At 46.9% G+C, this 18353-nt stretch overlaps 2 protein-coding genes across 8 annotated transcripts; one reads left to right on the top strand and one right to left on the bottom strand.

Annotated features, from left to right (window-relative positions):
* Positions 1-318: 318 nt before the first annotated feature.
* On the bottom strand, positions 319-10405 carry ss18 (SS18 subunit of BAF chromatin remodeling complex). 7 transcript variants are annotated; one of them, XM_084447280.1, is made up of 12 exons: positions 10251-10405; positions 9563-9639; positions 9318-9402; positions 9028-9072; positions 8662-8697; positions 8137-8293; positions 7512-7742; positions 6698-6868; positions 4474-4596; positions 2857-2987; positions 2252-2314; positions 319-1464 (listed from the first exon to the last, which is right to left on the bottom strand). In XM_084447280.1, the coding sequence occupies exons 1-11, from the start codon at positions 10317-10319 to the stop codon at positions 2297-2299; spliced, it is 1143 nt and encodes a 380-aa protein (XP_084303406.1). In that variant the 5' UTR covers positions 10320-10405; the 3' UTR covers positions 319-1464; positions 2252-2296. The 7 variants fall into 7 exon arrangements, with proteins under 7 accessions (XP_084303406.1, XP_084303404.1, XP_084303405.1 ...); XM_084447278.1 differs by lacking the exons at positions 319-1464; positions 2252-2314 and having other exon boundaries at positions 2730-2987; XM_084447279.1 differs by lacking the exons at positions 319-1464; positions 2252-2314 and having other exon boundaries at positions 2730-2987; positions 8662-8694.
* Positions 10406-11044: 639 nt separating this feature from the next.
* Positions 11045-14563, top strand: LOC311316049 (proteasome subunit alpha type-7-like). Its single transcript, XM_084446790.1, has 7 exons — positions 11045-11198; positions 11599-11725; positions 11989-12113; positions 12755-12877; positions 13139-13258; positions 13344-13406; positions 14137-14563. Exons 1-7 carry the CDS (start codon positions 11097-11099, stop codon positions 14227-14229), a joined length of 753 nt encoding a protein of 250 aa, XP_084302916.1. The 5' UTR covers positions 11045-11096; the 3' UTR covers positions 14230-14563.
* Positions 14564-18353: the final 3790 nt, after the last annotated feature.

Below are 18353 nucleotides of genomic sequence, written 5' to 3'. Positions count from 1 at the left end.
GGATTGGTGGATGGTGTCACAGGGGGAGGTGTCAGGAGTGACCTGTTGTCTTTCAAATTGAGTTTTCCTAATCTAGTGATCTCACTGGAATGTAGGCTACAGCACATCATCCCTTATGACTTCATAAGCACTTGTCTTTATATGAGTCTGAGTACAAATATAAACATGTAAGGATCATGTTATTATATCAGTCAGTGCATGAATGAAACTGTAATGTCTCTCCCCACTCCTTGTGAAAAGAAAAGGATTACATACTGCAATTCTGTTGTTGGCACACAAGAGAAAATGTTTTTAATTACAATTTTATTCAGAGGAAATAATGGCATCCAACATTGTAGACTTGTGACAGAGACAAGCAGATGAGAGGCAGATACTGTACGACTGTTTTGACCGATACTGTTTGACTGTCCAGGTAACAGTATGACCTCAACCCCATGAGAATATACAAAATGTCGCTGATAGAAATGTCACTTTTTCAAACAGCTGCTATTGTTCGTGTGAGGTGAAGATTTGTGTTCATTGTACGTTGTCCACGGGCAGTTTGCATGGCGTTCCCCAGCAGTCTGATGAAAACAGTCCATGAAGACTTTTCTATGTACATTTCATGTCAATTAACAAACGTGTCAATTCAGCCCAAGCAGTCACATGATGTACAAGTCACTGAAGTAGCAGATGACACAACTCAACAAAAAACACAAAAAACAAATTAAGGATAAAAAATAAAAAAAACAATGTGCTTGGATGAGACAAGGATCACAATTATAAAACTCACATCGACACATACAGCTCAGGAAAACAATATGTAGTACTAGTCTCAACATTCTTATACAAATTTAGCTCCATCTAAAAAGCAAAAAATACAGTTTTTACATTGTCACATACTTTGACTGTCTTTGACATGTACCATGGCCTAGCAGAGGTTTGTCACCCCCCCCCCCCCCAACCCCTCCCATTGGTGTTATTGCTTCTCATGAACAAGGAGCTACAGGATGGAGACACATTGCTCTACGCACTATGGTGAAGGTCTGTACAAGTCTGTCCTCTGTGATGTCCAAAAAAAAACAATTTGAATTTTTCACAATCTGCAGTGCTCGGGGGTAAGGCAGCTGTATTTCGTTTAAGGCATTGCTGCTTTGAGACCGGTCAGACCAGCGAGGGGGAGCTGGACATGATCGTATTCATCATTATCCACAGTGGGGGTGGGAAAAGGAACAACTTTGTACGTAAAGATCCAGCTCGGATAATAGGGAGAAAGTGTGTTGATGTGTGTGTGTGTGTGTGTGTGTGAGGGAGAGAGAGAGGGCGTCTCAGTGAGCTGCAGCCATTGCAAGAGTCCAGATAGCGGTTGAACAGAGGTCAGAGAAGGTCAGGGCTCAGGGTTCTGAGGGAAAGGGCGGGGGAGGGGGCTGGGGGGTTTGGATGGGGCATGATCATCTCTCATTGCTGGTAATTTCCATACTGACCCTAGGGAGAGAGGAGAACAGTCAATCAACACATAATTTTATGTCTGACATATTTGTACAAGATATGCTAACACTGACATATCTAAATATGATGCAAACAAGCACATCTGTAGTAACAACCATATGTTACTGCAAACCATTTTTTATATTTGGCTGCGTTGGCTGATCTTAAACAGCAGGTGGCAGCATGGTCTTATTACTATGGTAAGCAGAGGGGTTTTTGTCTGGTTTTAGCAGAATGGCTAAAGCTACTCTCCCAGATTTAGAAGAATAGAGTGCCAAGTAGGCCATTCTCAGAGTAAGAACTTTCAATATCAGGTGCATTTCTAAACAGGGGTCGAAATAGTCCTTATCTATGTCTAACATACATTTTTGCTGTTCCCTTCACATAGAAATGCCAGTTAAACGTAATTTTCGGTTTTATACTTCAGATTCAAATATCACTACGCTAAGACAGTGCTCATTTCAACCAGTGCATTGATGTTTTTCAATCGCATGAAAGGGGACACACAACCAAAGAATGGTAAGTTGAACATTGAACTGGTTACTGAAACAAATTCCAGGCTACATTTTCACTTGTACAAACTGTGCATGCTGTGTTTTTTTGGAGGACCTCAAGACTTAAATTCGACCCCTGGTTACAAAAATAGAGAAAGGAAAAGATGGGAAATCAGATACAAAAAAAATAAAAACAAAAGACAAGAGGAGAAACAGAAAAAATGCAAATCAAGGCTATAGGTGGTCAAAATGTCTAGATTGGACGTGGAGGTCTTCACAGCAACCATTACCTTTGCTTCTTACAGAGCTAGTCAGGGGTTCAAATCCCCGGGGCCTTATTTCCTCATGTGTCCCTGAATATTCAAAGATAAAGATATCAAAGTGTAGCTGTGGCCCCCAGCATAGGACCACAGGAAAGACAAGGGCAACACGTAGACGCTCCCCACTCAGCTCTGCCCAAGGCTGTCTGTCACTTCCAGAGAGAAGAGAAGAGACGCTACCGTCAGAGGCGTTAGCCCCCCAGCTAAGTCCGTCTGGACTGACCCGCCGCGTTAGGTAGCCAAGGCAGATCGCTGGTGCTCCTTTAAATGCCCCATGCTCATCGCGACGATTAGCATAGCTGCTTAAACACACCAACAAGCTGTCTTAGGGAAATAGGCTCCGCCTTCTATACCCCCCCCCGCCCCGCCCAACCCCATACACAATGACAGCATGCACAAGAACAGGCCCCGCCCCCTTCCTCCCTACACCTATCCGCTCCCTGGAGCACGGAGGTACAAATCTACGCGATTTTTCTTTTTCTGGTTTGACTTGACAATCCAACATCTATAGGGACGTAGAAAGGAGGTGCAGGCGGCTAGGAGCCAGGCCTGTCGGCCGGCAGAGGCATACTCACCTGGTCGTAGCCGTAGGGGCGCTGCTGCTGCGCCTGGGGGGGGCCGGGCTGGGGGGGCCGGTAGGCCCCGTACTGCTGCCCCTGACCCGGGGGGTAGTTGGGGTACTGCCCTGGGGCACCCTGGGAGGGACCTGGGATAGGGGGGGGGGGGACAAGGGTTCAAGATGTCCGCCGCACAAAGATACGAGGAACGCTACTGCCGGACGTAATCGCAATAAAGAATTTACCTTCAGGGATAAATAAATCAAATGTATATCTATCTGATCGGGATGACTACAGGCCTCCTCTGGGGCTGGGGTTTGTTGCTATCCATATAACCCTTGAAAAAAGACTTTCCCTGTTTACCTCATGCTACTGTAAAACGAATTCGACCACTGGCTTGTTGAGGGACAGCGACCCTGACAGACATGTGAGAGACAGGAGCAGGGCTGGTATAGTCCGGTAGATAAGCTGGGCCCTGTACCATGCGTTGGAGACGACTCCACACTACCCTGTAATTATTCAGTAGAGGCAGAGAGAGGTAGAAAGAGAGAACGAGAGAGAGAGAGAGAGCGAGAGAGAGGTAGAGAGACAGCGAGACTCAGACCGGAGCGGGGAGCTGTACTGCTCTAATGCAAGGAGACATCAAGGAGATTCCGTGGTCCTTCATTAGGATCCGGGGCCCCATTAAAAATCCTTTCATCAACCCCTATGCACCGGAGCTAGCCGGCTAGCTCGCCCGCCACTCTGAAGTCTGACAGGCTGCCTCGCTAACTGACTGACTGGGAGGTAAAACCAGGCCCACGCAGCATCGTTAGGCGCTCGTAATGCCCGACGCCGTCAAACCTAACCTTACGGGGCCCGCGAGATTGTGTGTGTGCGCGCGCGTGTGTGTGTGTGCCAGATGGATCCCACCTCACAGCCCCTGCCTCTCTCCACTAGCTCATTACTGACAGGAGAGAGAAAAGGCCTCTGGCTCAGGCAGAGAGAGATGGAAAGAGCGCGAGATATGGGGTAGAGAGCTGGAAAGAGATGTGCTGAGAACGAGGGGGTGGGGGGTTACTTAAGAACAAGAGAAGAGCTACGGCTTCCTCAGCCACCGGGCGCCCGGGGTCTTCTCCTAAGCTTACCCCCATCAAGAACCCTTATCTCTCCCAGTCGCGGCTTATCAAACCATCACCCCAGCTGCTACTGATTAATGAAACATCCCCCCCCCTCCAAAAATGGTGGATTTCACATTTCCCCATTAAAATTGGCCTGGCACAGCGAAGTAGTGTGTGAGGTACAGCTAGCGGCAGTCTTGAATTTAGAGGTGTGGAGACGACTGAAGACAGACCACTCGTGATACAGATATTATGATATAGTCGTTTAAACTGAGAAATACAAGCGCCGCCTGCGCGCATGACTGAGAGGATTCATTCAAGTACATATATAGGGTGTGTGTGTGTGTGTGTGTGTGTGTGAGAGAGAAAGAGAGACTAACAGAGAGAGAAAGATAGAGATAGAGATGAGAGAGAGATAGATAGAGAAGAGAGATAGAGAAGAGAGATAGAGATAGAGAGAAGAGAGAGATAGAGAAGAGAGAGAGATAGAGAGATAGATAGAGAGAGAGAGAGAGAACCAGAGCCCCCCACCCACCGTAGCCCTGCTGCTGCCCGGGGTAGCCCTGCTGTCCTGGGTACTGCTGCTGTGGCGGGTAGCCCTGCTGCTGGGGGGGGCCCTGCTGGTAGGCCTCCTGCTGCTGGCCGTACTGGGCGGTACCTACAGGGGGAGACGGAGAGCAGAGTCAACAGAAGCGCGCCCTCGGAGCCCCGCTCCGCAACAGCAGCAGCAGCCAGCCGGAGCGTCGCCGGGGTTGGTTGGGGAGGGGGGGGGGGGGTCTCTTAAGACGCCGCTTTAGGCCGAGACCGGGGTGGTGGACTGGAAATTGTCCACTCTCCCTCCCCTGTGATCGCTGCGAGTTGGCCGACCGCCGCCGGGTCCGGCTCTTGAAATGTCGTGATGATGACACGTTTAAAACACAGGAGAACAAAAAAAAACAAATGTTTGAGTAAGGCATTGGGATATGGTCATGGGTTTGAGTAAGGGCTCTATGCATCATCAGCTGGTTATAGCTACACCATCTACGTAGCCTTACATGGTAGACACAATGACATGCAAACAATTATCAAACAATCATAATTCCATAATGAAAAGTGAAAAAGAGAAGAGAAATAAAACACAAAAGCCACACAAAGCAGTGAGGGAAATGAAGATGACAGCGAGAAGGAGAGCAGACTGCAGCGCAAAACCGCACGCTTCGGTTGGTCGACCTTCTCTAACAAAGCTAGCCAGGACGTGGGGCGTTCACGTCGTTAATGCAAACCCGGGTAACGCGGAGAGCAAAAACATGTCCCTACGGCAAACCTTAGTAGCCAAAAATGGAGCGTCCAAAGCAGATGAATAACAGGTCTGCTTGGGCTCCTTCTGTGCCTCCTGTATGGGAGGATATATGGGCTAGATACCTCCTTGGTGGCAATATAGTGAGGAATCCTCCTAATCCATTTACCCACCCATCTAGCCCTTGATCCCGATATGGTGTGGTTGTAGCAAACTGTGATCACTATTAAAGATAGATGTTAATGCCCTTGGATGTGAGAGGAAATGGCTTATGTTTTTTGAAGGGACAGGAAAAATTCTGAGGGGGAAAAAAAATGTATACCTCACATCAATATTGTTTTGTAAAACTGACATTGCCGAGTATGGCAATTCTGGGCAAGGTCTTCACTATGTCTTAGGAGAACTAGTCAAAGTCTAAAAGGTTTAGGCAGATAGAGAAATGTTGAGTGAATTAGAATTAGGTTAGGCTTAATTGACAGGCAGGAGGAAGGTTCTTACTGTGAAGACGCCAAATGGTGACACCTGATAAGAGGACTACACTTCCGTATGTGGATTCTGCCAAGATGTTGACTGGCTGGCTGTGCTCATCTCACGGCTAAAAAAAACAACAACAAAAACTTTATCTGCGTTTCTGATTAGAAAACGCCAATCATTCGGAGCCCCGTCTCTGCCACAATTCTGACTGGCCCAAAGGTGCAGCCGACTTTCTGTCGCCAAGAGACGCACATTGGCGCTACTTTGGTGACCAGGCCGCGAGCCACTCCGTCCCAACGGGGGGGAGGGGCGAGTTAGTCGCTTTCTCCCATCTCTACACCGAAGAGGCCGCGGAACCTGTCTGAGCGCGGGCTCCTCCCTCTCTTTCTCCTGTCCATTCTCCGCAAGGTCAAGCCAGCTTCCTTCTAAGGTCAGTATTAGCCGCCGGGGTTTTTATATTTTTAGGGTTTTCTAGGCGAGGTCGGAGGTGTTTCTCCTACCTTCTGAGGCTCCCTGTCCTGCGTGACTGTACTGGTCCCCATAGTAGTCTTCCTGCCCTGGATACTGCTGTGGGGGTCCTACATACACATACACACACAGCACACAACATACACACAAGTAGATTCAAGGTGTTGTTGAGGGGGAGGGGTCATTCTGTGTGGGGAAGGAGGGAGTGGGGGGGGGGGGGGTAGGGGGGTGGTGGGTGTGGATGGGGGGGGGGGGGGGGTTCGGATTCTCTGCCACTGCTAATCACGAGAGCCCCTGCTAACAGCCTCGCGTTGTCACCAATCTTACGGTGTTTTAGCTTTCGGGAGGCTGACAAAGCACCCGGGTGAGTCAAACAAGTACTCTAGCGTGTCTCTACGGTAGTGAGCTACCTGCGCCTGTGAGCAACGGCAGTGAAAACAGGGTTCACTTCGGAAAGAAAAAGGGGGTTAAAAACAGGGAGGGAGAGGAAAGGCTGTAGCCCCGCGTTACCCCGGACACCTTTGCCCGCCGAGGAGCATACCTTGCTGGGGGGGCCTGTAGGGCGGCATGGGCCTCTGACCCATGACGTGGTTCCCCGGGTTGACCTGTCCCATCATGCCCATGGGGTTCTGCTGGCCCTGGTAGTGCTGCCCGCTGGCACCCGGGGGCATGCTGTACTGCTGGGAGGCGGGCTGCTGGTGCATCATGGGGCCTGGGGGGTGACGCAAGGACATTTTCGCAGAACATATATCATCATTAGCAATATATGCACGGGAGTCAATGTGGTACAGCCTAACCTAAGTTAGTAAAGACCACGGGAAGTCCTGCGGTAGGCGTGATAGAAGCAGTATCCCGCTATCTTGAGGGGACTTATGGATAGTCTACAACTGGATTATGGTGAGGGTCAATGCATAGTAGACGCCACACGGAGTAACAGTTAACCGTTGGCAGTTAAAACGGAGTGGGGGAAAAAACATCAGGTTGGTGGTGATAACCGCACTCGAAAAAGAGTACAGGTGCAAGACTAGGCTCGAGTTACTTTTTTTTTTTTTATTAGGTCATCAGATTGACGCATTTCGGCATCGTGCCCTCATCAGAGCAATCCCGAAACACGTCAGCCTGATGGCCTAATAAAAAATGTAACTCGAGCCTAAAGTCTTGCACTTTTACTCTTTTTGCAGCGCCAGTCTTGCGCTTTTCCTCCCTACGAGTATGACTGTAGCTGAGCGCCCACAGCCAATGAGGCAACTAGAGGCCGCTCGGCCGCTCTACATCCCAACAGAATTCTATAGCGCTCAGTAATCACAACAGTGGAGGTCCGAAACTAGGCCCCGAGGGGCGGTGGGGTCCAGTACCTTGGTTGGGCTGCATGTTCATGTTGGGCCGAGGGCCGTAGTTGCCCATGGGCTGGCCCTGGGTCATGTTCATCTGGCCCTGGGCGGGTATGCCCTGGGGGGAGGGCACGGCGTGGTTGTAGCCCCCCATGGAACCGTGACTGCTGGGGGGCATGTTCATGGAGCCGCTCGGCATGTTGGGCGGCTGGTTGGGGCCCGGCCCGGGGCCCTGCATGGGCATGTGATTGGGCCCTGGGGGGGGGGGGGGGGGAGAAGAGGGACCAGTCATCGCTCTGGAGAACACACACGCTGACCGTACAGGCGCAGACAGAATGCTGAAATCACCGTTTCGACGCGTTGGATTTCATCATGACATCGGCTTTTTTTGTAAGCCACCCCAACGCTAAGCATTCTAAAACATATTTTGCACGGGCACACACGAGCACACCCAACAAACAAAAACAATCTGACACAAAAAAAAGGACAGGAACGTGGAGTCCAAGACCACTGCCGGAGTATCTCAGAGGGAGTGACATCATCCTTCAGCGTAGCCAACCTCCCTTGCAACTCTTGCGCTGTTGCTAGGCAACCCTAGTGAGACAAGGGACGGGGGGGCAGGAGGGAAGAGAAGAGGGGGGTCACTTACCAGGCATCTGTCCGTTCATCTGGCTCTGCATGTGTGGTGCCGGGGGGCCCCCGCTGACCATGCCCTCAGAGGGCATGCTGTGGCCGTGGGGGGGCTGGGGGGGCGCTCCGCTCTGGTTCATCCCACCGGGGCCCATGGGCATGTTCTGAGTAGGAGGCTGCGGACACACAACACGGACAAGGAGACGCCGGCGGGGTCAGACGCGTCCTCCGAGCTGCGAGCGGTAGCGAGGGCCAACATCAGAAATGTTTCATTGTTGAATTCAAATGAGGAGGACTCGGGACTAACTTCTCTAGCTCACAAAATATACATGATATGAATTGTGGTACACAATAGTATTACCATAAATGGCACCCATTAGGCCTATATATTCGCCAGCAATATTCTTTCTCTAGGGGGACATGAAGTGACAGAAACAAGTCCCCAGTTACTGCAAATGCAGGGCTCACGCGTGAGACACAGTATGCACATGAGAACCAAGTAACCCCCTATCATCATGAACCTCGCTATTCCAAACATACTCACTTCAAGCTTTACCTCTGGGGTGGGGGAGTCACACTTCTGAAACCAAGTACAGTACAAAGCATCTAGGTGAACATGAACATCTCCTCCTTTACCCAACAGGAGGGGGGGGACACAGGCTTGCATTGGTGATATATGAGGCAAATAAAATCAATACCAAAATAGTGCACGTGAGGTTGATTAAACTACATTTGGCAAGCACACAGATTGAAGCAAGTATGTAGCTATACATCAAAGGCTTTGAGCACTGAGGAAAAACTCTGGTGCACGACAAGGTTAAATGTTAATTTGATATGCCTCATATCACCAATGCAAGCTTGCCCCACAAGCTTGGTATATGAGGCATAATTATGATGCTGGTTGGCAAACCTTGAACGGCTGAATTTTAGTTTGGTATTGTAACTCCTCATCACTCTGTCAGAAACAAAATTGTACGGTATATTGTTATCCCATACATGTTGAGGTTAGGTTCCCATTCACTCAACAGATGGCAAGTTGGCAACAGATGGCAAAGTTTTCTCATCTTCATTTTCTCCTTGTTGATTGTTTTAAAGGGCTTCAATGTAGATTAATAAACCCTTAACACTGTTCAGTGAGTGAGAACCAGGACTCAGATAGTAAAAACGGCTGCTCAAACGTGCCCCAGAACGAATACTCACAGCAGGGAGTAGAGACTGCATGTTCTGATTGGAGTCTGCTATCGTGGCCAGGTACACTAAATTTCTGTGGAGCATCTGCTGATACCTGTTGACAAGATGTTCATAAAGAAAAGATTTTGTTTCCGTTTGCTACACCATTACCCAAATGCCTACAGGTGATATCAGTGAAATCCAACAATTAATAGTCGATAATGAAGGTATTACCCAGCCGAGAAGGCCCGTTCAGTTGAAATAGAAGAACTTACTGTGAACATTCTGCTGTTTTCCCTTTGCTTTGGAAGTCCATTATACACTGGATCAATTGATTGTTCTCATCCAGTAACTGAAACGAGATATTTAAGGAGGGGACTGTTAGAAATAGCTAAATGCATATGAACATGTTTATCCAGTGCGCATTCTGGATAGATTTGCTACAGCACCACAGTGTGCAGTCAAATGGGGAAATAGTCATGTTAGTTCCACGTTTGCTACTAGCTATAGAAAGCATGGGGATACGTGTTTGTATTAGATTGTTAAAAACTCAAAGATTAAAAATGTTGCCTCTGAAAAATAATGAATGTATATTTTGAGAATCTTGACTGTAACGTACCTAACGTTACTAGCTAGCTCATCCCGCCTAGCATCAATGGGTACGAATTGTGTGTCCGTGTCTAACAATAGAGGCGTCTCTTGCTAGCTAGCTAACAAAACCCCTAGGCCCACCTATATCTGGGAAAGAAATTCTACGTTAGCCGATAGAATTGACTTCACATGTTCAGTGTTTACGTGTTCCTACTCGTTTCCCGTGGAGTTCATAATGACCGCGCTTTACCCCCGCAACATAGTTACGGATCTATTTCCTTCTTTACAGTTCGACCTGGCCGCTAGTTAGCCGCTAGCTAGCAGCTGATGCTACGACTCCATTCTGTTCTGGTGCATGATAAGATGAATTACCTTTTGTATTCCAGCGGGTGTTATATCACCCTTTCCACGCTGTCTGTGAGGTGCAAACGCCACCGACATGGTGATTACCTAGAAAGTAAATTAAACGTGCACATACAACTAATCACCTTACTAACAAATCTCTAGAACTCAGACCAGACAGGTTGAGTCAGATGCTCTTCTGTAATATAATAGTCCAGTATAGGGGGGTTGAGCTGTTATGCAGTTGAACTACGTATTTTTTAGTGATATATTTGGATTATTCAAAAGAACGGAGATACGTATATTAGAAGATTGGATTGACAATAGTCAATATTCATCATCGAGTCCAGTTATTTTGATACGATCATTAAATATATCGTTGCAAAAATAGGACGTATCCCTTTTTCATAATGGATTCACCCAAACTCAGCCCAAAGGCCACCGGGGAATAGAGAAATGGTACGGTCCCCTAGAGGGGACAGCTCAAAGAGGCAGGTAAACACATCGGAGGACCAGATAGGCATCTGTGATATTATTTCACACCCTGTCCTTTATAACTATATTTGTATTATAAATATCTGATTCGCTCAAAGACAGAAAGACTTGAAAAGAAAAACATCCACATGACTAAACCAACATCTTAAGCGACTCAATTCCTATTTTAACATCCACAAATATACTGTAAAACCCCAAGATGCACGCTAATCTCTAGCTGATTGCAGTCTGGAATGTATCCTTCAAGCGTCTCTACAGATCTGTGTTGGTACGGTCCCAGTTCATAGTTCGAGCGCATGCGCCATACTTTCATTCATCATCCGCTAGTACTGACTTGCTAGCTAGTTGCTGTCCAGCTGAATCTGCTCGCTTAATAACACTATGGCAGCAAGATATGACAGAGCGATTACTGTGTTTTCTCCCGATGGTCACCTCTTTCAGGTGGAATATGCACAAGAGGCTGTGAAGAAAGGTTCCACTGCTGTAAGTTCAGTGTGAAACTCACTACTGTTCGCTAGCTAGCCAGGTTGGCTGCTAGTCATAGCCATAGGAAAGGCTAACGCTAGCTAGCTACGAAGCTAGCTGGTTGCTGTGTCACTCACTCATTAAAGTTTGCTAGCTGCTACAATGCTGCGAGCATAGTCAATTTAATCTCGCTAAATTAGAAGGCTAACTTTACCTCAAATATAGATAGATAGAAAATTGAGCTTATTAACTATGCCATCTTATGATTGAGAGGGAAATTTGATGTCTGATTAGGATGGAGCAAAAGCCACAAATTAAAATCTAAACACTGGGGACTAACATTATTTTTGACACTTGCCACGTAAATTGTAAGTAATTTAACGTTGTATTTAACTCATGTCATTCTTCCTACTTGCAGGTGGGCATCAGAGGGAAAGACATTGTTGTACTTGGCGTTGAGAAGAAATCTGTAGCCAAGTTGCAGGAGGAGAGAACTGTTCGCAAGATATGTGCTCTTGATGAACACGTCTGCATGGCTTTTGCAGGTAAACCTGGAATGCAGCCTGGAATGCGTTATACATATGAAGTACATTATGCAAATGTGTTTCATTGCGTGATGTTTTGTAGTCTTCAAAGTTAATGCGCTCATTGTCTTGTAAAAGTCTTCTCCCAAGAGGTCTGTCAGTGGGTTGGGTTCTCTTCAAAACCACTGACACTTAAAAACACATTTTTGGTTCGCTACACTAGGCTTTTTCTGCTGGCAGGCTTTTTCACACGCATGCTGCATTTGTTCCTCTGTCTTTGTCAGGCCTGACTGCAGACGCCCGTATCGTCATCAACAGAGCTCGTGTGGAGTGCCAGAGTCACAGGCTCACTGTTGAGGACCCAGTCACCGTGGAGTACATAACACGCCACATCGCCACCCTCAAACAGGTAGTCCATGCTACCCAACACTCTCCAACAGACAATAGCCTAGAGACTTGGAATCAATCCAATAGACAGGCACCCCCACTTTAACCATACAAAGGCAGCACATAGCTCCAGAGCAATGTAGCACATTGATGCAACCTCCGACTGAGTATTGCACATTGGCCCCATTTTAAATGGAAAGTATCATCTCCATTACATTTGGAAAGTTCCCATGGTTGTCCATCCAGTTCCACTTTAGTCCCTTTGTAGAACAGTCCCTCTCATCACGCCATTGGTTGCAGTAGCCCATGCCGCCACCATAGTCCCATGTTATTACTATTTGATTGGCTGCAGCAGTCGCCTCATCCGCTTAAAGATTGTGTGCCTGTCCTCTTGTTTTCTTACCACGTGCTCCTCATCAAACCAATCAAGTTAGAAATGCTCTGTGCGCAACGATGCATACACACATTCCCCTCAAATGTTCATCAGTTTCACCGTCGGGCACCAGTAGGGATAAGCCTAAGCCTTAGACTCTCAATCTTGCGTTGTGCTATGGCTGAGGAACCATGCCAGGCTGTATAGGTTTCGACTCTCCCAGCGTGTTGTTTGTCCCGTCTGCCTCGAAGTTTGTCATCACGCGTGACTGATGTTGTCGTGTCGCGCAGCGATACACGCAGAGCAACGGGCGCCGGCCGTTCGGTATCTCCGCCTTGATCGTGGGCTTCGACTACGACGGGACCCCCAGGCTTTATCAAACAGACCCCTCCGGAACCTACCATGCTTGGAAGGTCAGTGTAATGTGTCAATATTAACATCCACCTGTTCATATCTGACCAGTAACAATGCCAGCTGTAGGTAGGCGCAGGGTTGGGCCTTGCCATCTCAGAATTTAAGGAAAAGTAAATATAATAAAAGCCAATTGATTATATCTCAGTCATTGCAGTAAATTGCCTCCAAAACAGCCAAACCTGACTGCCCTCTCTCAAGACATGTCACTCTAGAACTGTCCCTGATTAGTAACCACAGATTACTCAATTCTACTTGGTCAGGCCAACGCCATTGGCCGCAGTGCGAAGACGGTGAGGGAATTCTTGGAGAAGAATTACACAGACGAAGCCATCGCCGGCGACAACGAGACGATAAAGCTGGCCATCAGGGCTTTGCTGGAGGTGAGGTCAAAGACTCATTCTTCATACTAGTCTGGAGATCATGTTTGTTTCATATGTTAACTTCTCTAACATTTATGTCTACAAGGTGGTCCAGTCGGGCGGGAAAAACATTGAACTTGCGGTGATCCGACGGAACCAGCCTCTGAAGGTAGCGCTTTTTTACTGATTGTTGTTTGTGGAATGTTGAATTGCTTGGATAGCATCGCGTGGTGGAGGCTAAAATCTAGCATGACGGTTATATTTGGAGTTGTGTATGATCCAAATTGTGTCTGCTGAGTTTTTGGTGAGAACGCATCCTCCATACAGGTCAGACATTTGTTAATGCAACAACAATAATAATAATCATAATAATAATAATAATACACTTTATTTATATAGCACCTCTCTCAACACATAGTAACAAAGTGCTTCACAAAACATCACAACAGTATATGACACGTAGTAGCCTGGCTAACACCAGTAACTTAAAATCCTCCTAACCTCAGGGTCTGGAAAGGCTCCTAGAGGTTGGCACTAGGTTGATAACTAAGTGGGTGTGGCATTGCTTATGCAAATAGCTTGCATATGAGAAGAACCAATCAATACGTTCACAAAGTGTTTAGGCGAATATTGCTTTTTCAGTGGTTTCCTGTCCAGTTATGGGTCACATCAGCTTTCTACCTGTTTTTTTTTTTTTTAGCCCACATCCACTGCAGTAATCTAGAACCATTAGCATTAACAAAGTAGAGAGTAATATTAGACAGAACCGAACAGAAAGAACTATGAAGAATGTAAAGGCTCTGTTCTGTAAAATGTATTTGTGTGTCTGGAGTCTGGACTGTTTTATATTATGTTGTTTTATTTACTTGTTTATTTTCTTTTGTTTGGTCCGCTTGCAGATTTTGGAGTCCAAAGAGATTGAGACTCTGGTGGCAGAAATCGAGAAAGAGAAGGAGGAAGAAGCAGAGAAGAAGAAGAAGAAAACAACCTGAGTTGATAGTCAACCCCTACCCCACTAGCACTTTGATAACGGCAGCATTTTGTCCTGCAAATATCATAGTGTCCTACAGTTTACAGTCCCAGTTACAGTTTTCATGTCATACTCAAACCGCCAAATCCCAACGAGACCAGTGTTTCTTCTCATGGACATTTATAACTAAAATATGTAACATTTCTGCTACTACTACTTTGATTTTTGGGATTAAATCAAGCATGAAGATTTCAAGTTATGGTTCAGCCCAAAAATGATATAGTATCAGTTCATCTAAGGTCTTTTTTTATTGAACTACTTTAATGTGTATTGATCAAAGACTTAATAAAAGCCTATTGTTTATCTAGCAACTGTTATTCACAAGCTAACATCTTTTGATCTATTGAGCTATTATAATCACATTATCCATATTGCCACTTCTATCAATTCATGTAATCTAGTAATTAATGTACTGTTATCATTTGACCATGTACCTTCATGGTAAAGACCTGGAAATCGTTGACTGAAATATTAACAGATCTCTATCATTGACTGTTGCAGAGGCAGTTTCTCCTACATCGTCCATTAAAACAATGTTTTCTTTCCTCAGCATCCTTCAGTGCAGCACAGCTCTGGCACTGCAGTGGGGAAGTAGACTGATACGAGTTCTTTATGGAGTGCTCACCTCTCCCTCAGTCATTTAAAACGAATTAGTGACGAGCGAGGGAAGTGTCTAATGGTGGTCCAACGAGACGCCTTTTTGCCTTTTCCTCCTTTTATTTCACCCTAAATTCGCTTATCAAGCAACCGCTGCTCTGAATTCTCAAAGACACAATTATGGCCGGCGGTGTGGTAGGGCTGCTTAATGGGATCCTGGCCTCAGACCCTAGTGTGAAACTTCAGTGACTTTAATCTGAAGCCCTTTGAAAAGTTGTGCCGTGCCTTGCTGAAGAGCCCTGGGGCGTCCCTCTGACTCTCACCAAAGACATAATGGTGAATGGTAAAGTCCTTCATTTAGAGTCATCTCCCTGAGCCAGGATTTCCTGAGTGGGTGCCCTGTCTGCCACGGCAAGAGCAACTGCAATTTGTGTGCAATTTGTCTTGTTTGTGGCTGTTATAGATGGATGGGTAGGAACAAACTGATTTCAGATGGTCCTTATAGCTGTAACTATTTTCACTAGGGTTGTAAGTAATTCAGTACATTTTTCAAATGCAAGACAATCCAAGGAAGACGTGGGTAGTGCATTACATAAGGGTAAATTAAAGATGCCCTTTCTAGTCATTTGTTCTGCCATGCGGACTCCAAAAGCCACACTTGCTGGCCTTTCTCATTCTTTTCAGATGTGGTAAACCACTTTTGTGCCGTCTCAGACTGTTTTTTTATTGATTTATCATCCGTTAGCTGACAGGGGCAATGTTTCCATGTTTGTGCTACTAAAATAAGGGATGTCGCACGCAAAACACCAAATAAGAGGGTTTCTAAACTTTTGACAAAGTTCATTCTGGGTAATCCTCCCAGCCACTGAGATTATCTGATGCATCTTGTCAATATAGGCATAGAGGAGCTTATGTCCCCATGCTGCTGTTTCTGCTTCTGCTTTCGTTTGAACTGCTTGTGGGAAGGAGTTTTTTTGTTTGTTTTTTTTCCGCTGGCATTGTTGTTGCCCATAATCAGAGCTCCTCGCCAGAGGACAGAGACCATCTCTCTCATCGCAGGCTGCTGCTCGTCATTAATGCAGAAAATAATGGCTCCACCAGAGGTCACCGACGGGGGAACAAGGCCTGAGGACATGTACTCTCCGAGCAAGAATGCACTGCGCTGCAGGCTGTTACTGAGTGCATTACATTGTGTGTGTGTGTGTGTGTGTGTGTACAATAAACACAGATACACACCCTGCACACCAACTGAATATTGCAGACATGTTAGTGTAGGCTGCACAAAAGACAGAGTCTGAACAGTCTGCACAAACACAAAGACTGTCTCCCATTTTCTCATACACACACGTACACACACACACTAACCCCTTCTCAGACACCTTGCCTAAAGTATTTATGCATGGCGTTGTCACACGTTTCTAAAATGCAGGTGTTATTTCTCCTGTATTAAAGAGATGAGCGATCAGGCCTTACCCACTAATAGCTCTAGTTCTGTCTAATGCAACTTTTGTCCAATCACGGTTCTCCTCTTGTTGATATTCATCCATAGGCAGATTTCACTTTTAAGGATCCACATTTTGTCATTCTAATGTGTTTCCCCGCGGCTGTAATTCAAAGCAGGTCCCTCCTGGGATGTTTAAATTTACCAATGTGCAGAATGTCCTTAGGTCCGGATAAGAAAAGTGCTTCAAGGGCAACCCCTCCCCACCCACCCACCCACACACAGACACACAACCCTTGGGAGCTAAGGTTACATCACTCCTTCAGTTTAGACTGATGCAAAGCTGAAATCCTACCACTACTGCAAGGTCTTACCACTTTCAACCAGCAGGGTGCAGTGTTGCATAAAACCAGCCCCCTTCATCATATCAGTTTCACTTTCATCTCACTTTTGTCCTAAAGACTGACAGTAGGAGTGTAGCTAACAGCAAGCAGAATATACAGGCTTCTGACATGTTTTTGTCTCTGTGCTTCACCATACAGCCTCAAAGGGCCTCAGAACATTTGAATCTGTCAAGTGAGAGTTGGTTTGCTTAAAAACTGTCAGAAGAAAAAAAAAACATGGCTTGTGTCCTCCAGCAATGGCCAAGCTGTCAGAGTGTGTTGGGTCATGAAAGGCTACACTCTCGACGCTGTCCCCTTTCTACTTGTCACATGTTGACAGATACACACATCACTATCTGTGCATAGCTGATCTGCTGGCCTTTACTCGTCCCTTTACTCATCCCTATACAGGGGGCGACTGCGGTTCCATGACACACAGGAATAACACAACAGTATGACTCACAGTAGGCCTTACTAGCCTGTGTTCACCAGTAGGTTACGGCCCCAGGGTAGATTTTGAATGTCTTTCTACTAATCGTCCGAAACCGCTCATTGACACACACAGAACATCCATCTTTGAATCCTGATTTTTGAACACACCCTCTATGGTTGTCATCACACACACACATACACAGTAGGGTAATGGATACAGCAGCCTGGGTTGACGGCCATCTACCTTTGTGTCGCTTGAATAGTGTCGGGAAACATAACAGTTAGGGTGTACAGAGCAAAAGGGACGGGTTCCTGTTACACATCGAGAGTCACTTTGACAGGGGATTTGGTCTCACCGGAGAATACAAGCGCATCCTCCTCCAATCGAAAGAGGATACCGGCCAGGTACGGAGAAGGGCAAGGAAGGGAGGAGGAAGACGGGAGAGAGGAGAGGCAAAGGAGGAGTGGACGGGCCTAAGTAAACAACTCCCAGGGTGCCGCAGGGCAAGAAGCGACGGCCTCGGGTGGCGCCCAAGCCTCCCCGGGCCATGGCAGAAGCCAGTCACACACATCACATAGCGTTACGCGGGATGGGGTTACAGGAAAATGTCAGCCGGCGCATAAGGAGGAGGAACCATTGGCCCGTAGGATAATTCAATGGCCCCAGGCGGGCTGCAGTCTCACATTCCCACGATTCCTCTCTTTCCACCCACGCCCTCTTTCCTTTGTCATGTCTTCCCCCCCTCCCTTCTCTGTTATTTCATGTTTTCGATTGCGCCGTGCGCTCTTATAGTCAAACACAACTCGTGAATGTAACATCATAAATTTCCTCCCCGCCTCTCACTGTGGAGTCAGTTGAGGGGCCCGGTAGTTCAGAGGGTCAGCCATCTTGATTCAGGAGCCAGTGCGGCGTCAGTAATCGCGCGTAGGCTACTCAGAGCATCAAACACGCTGACTTGGGTTGCCATGTTGTGTTATCGCTCATAGATTGAATCTTTCGAGCTAGTCTCCTGTTTTCAAGAGCTCTGTATTATACTGTATGAATAGTTATTGCTCCCTCTGCGCTATTTCATGTCACGTTAGTGGGGCTGTGTCTGTGTGCGTGCGTGTGTGTGTGTATGTGTATGTGTGTGTGTGTGTGTGTGTGTGTGTGTGTGTGTGTGTTAAGTGCAGATATGTGAGTGCCTCTGACAGGGAGGACAGCCCTGAAGGCAGGTCCCACCCCTTCAGCGC

The sequence above is a fragment of the Borostomias antarcticus genome, assembly GCF_949987555.1.
Source record: "Borostomias antarcticus genome assembly, chromosome: 12".
Classification (NCBI taxonomy): Eukaryota; Metazoa; Chordata; class Actinopteri; order Stomiiformes; family Stomiidae; genus Borostomias; species Borostomias antarcticus.
This window is presented reverse-complemented; position numbering and strand designations above follow the sequence as displayed.

What these genes read in the sequence shown, in the direction of transcription:
- LOC311316049 (XM_084446790.1), top strand. Translation starts at nt 11,097, where the DNA reads ATGGCAGCAAGATATGACAGAGCGATTACTGTGTTTTCTCCCGATGGT. An exon ending in TGAAGAAAGGTTCCACTGCT is followed by an intron (nt 11,199 to 11,598) that starts GTAAGTTCAGTG and finishes TCCTACTTGCAG; the next exon opens with GTGGGCATCAGAGGGAAAGA. An exon ending in GAACCTACCATGCTTGGAAG is followed by an intron (nt 12,878 to 13,138) that starts GTCAGTGTAATG and finishes CTACTTGGTCAG; the next exon opens with GCCAACGCCATTGGCCGCAG.
- ss18 (XM_084447278.1), bottom strand. Translation starts at nt 10,319, where the DNA reads ATGTCGGTGGCGTTTGCACCTCACAGACAGCGTGGAAAGGGTGATATA. An exon ending in CTAAAATTCAGCCGTTCAAG is followed by an intron (nt 8,698 to 9,027) that starts GTTTGCCAACCA and finishes ACTTGGTTTCAG; the next exon opens with AAGTGTGACTCCCCCACCCC. An exon ending in CCCCAGAGGTAAAGCTTGAA is followed by an intron (nt 8,294 to 8,661) that starts GTGAGTATGTTT and finishes GTGTGTCCGCAG; the next exon opens with CCTCCTACTCAGAACATGCC.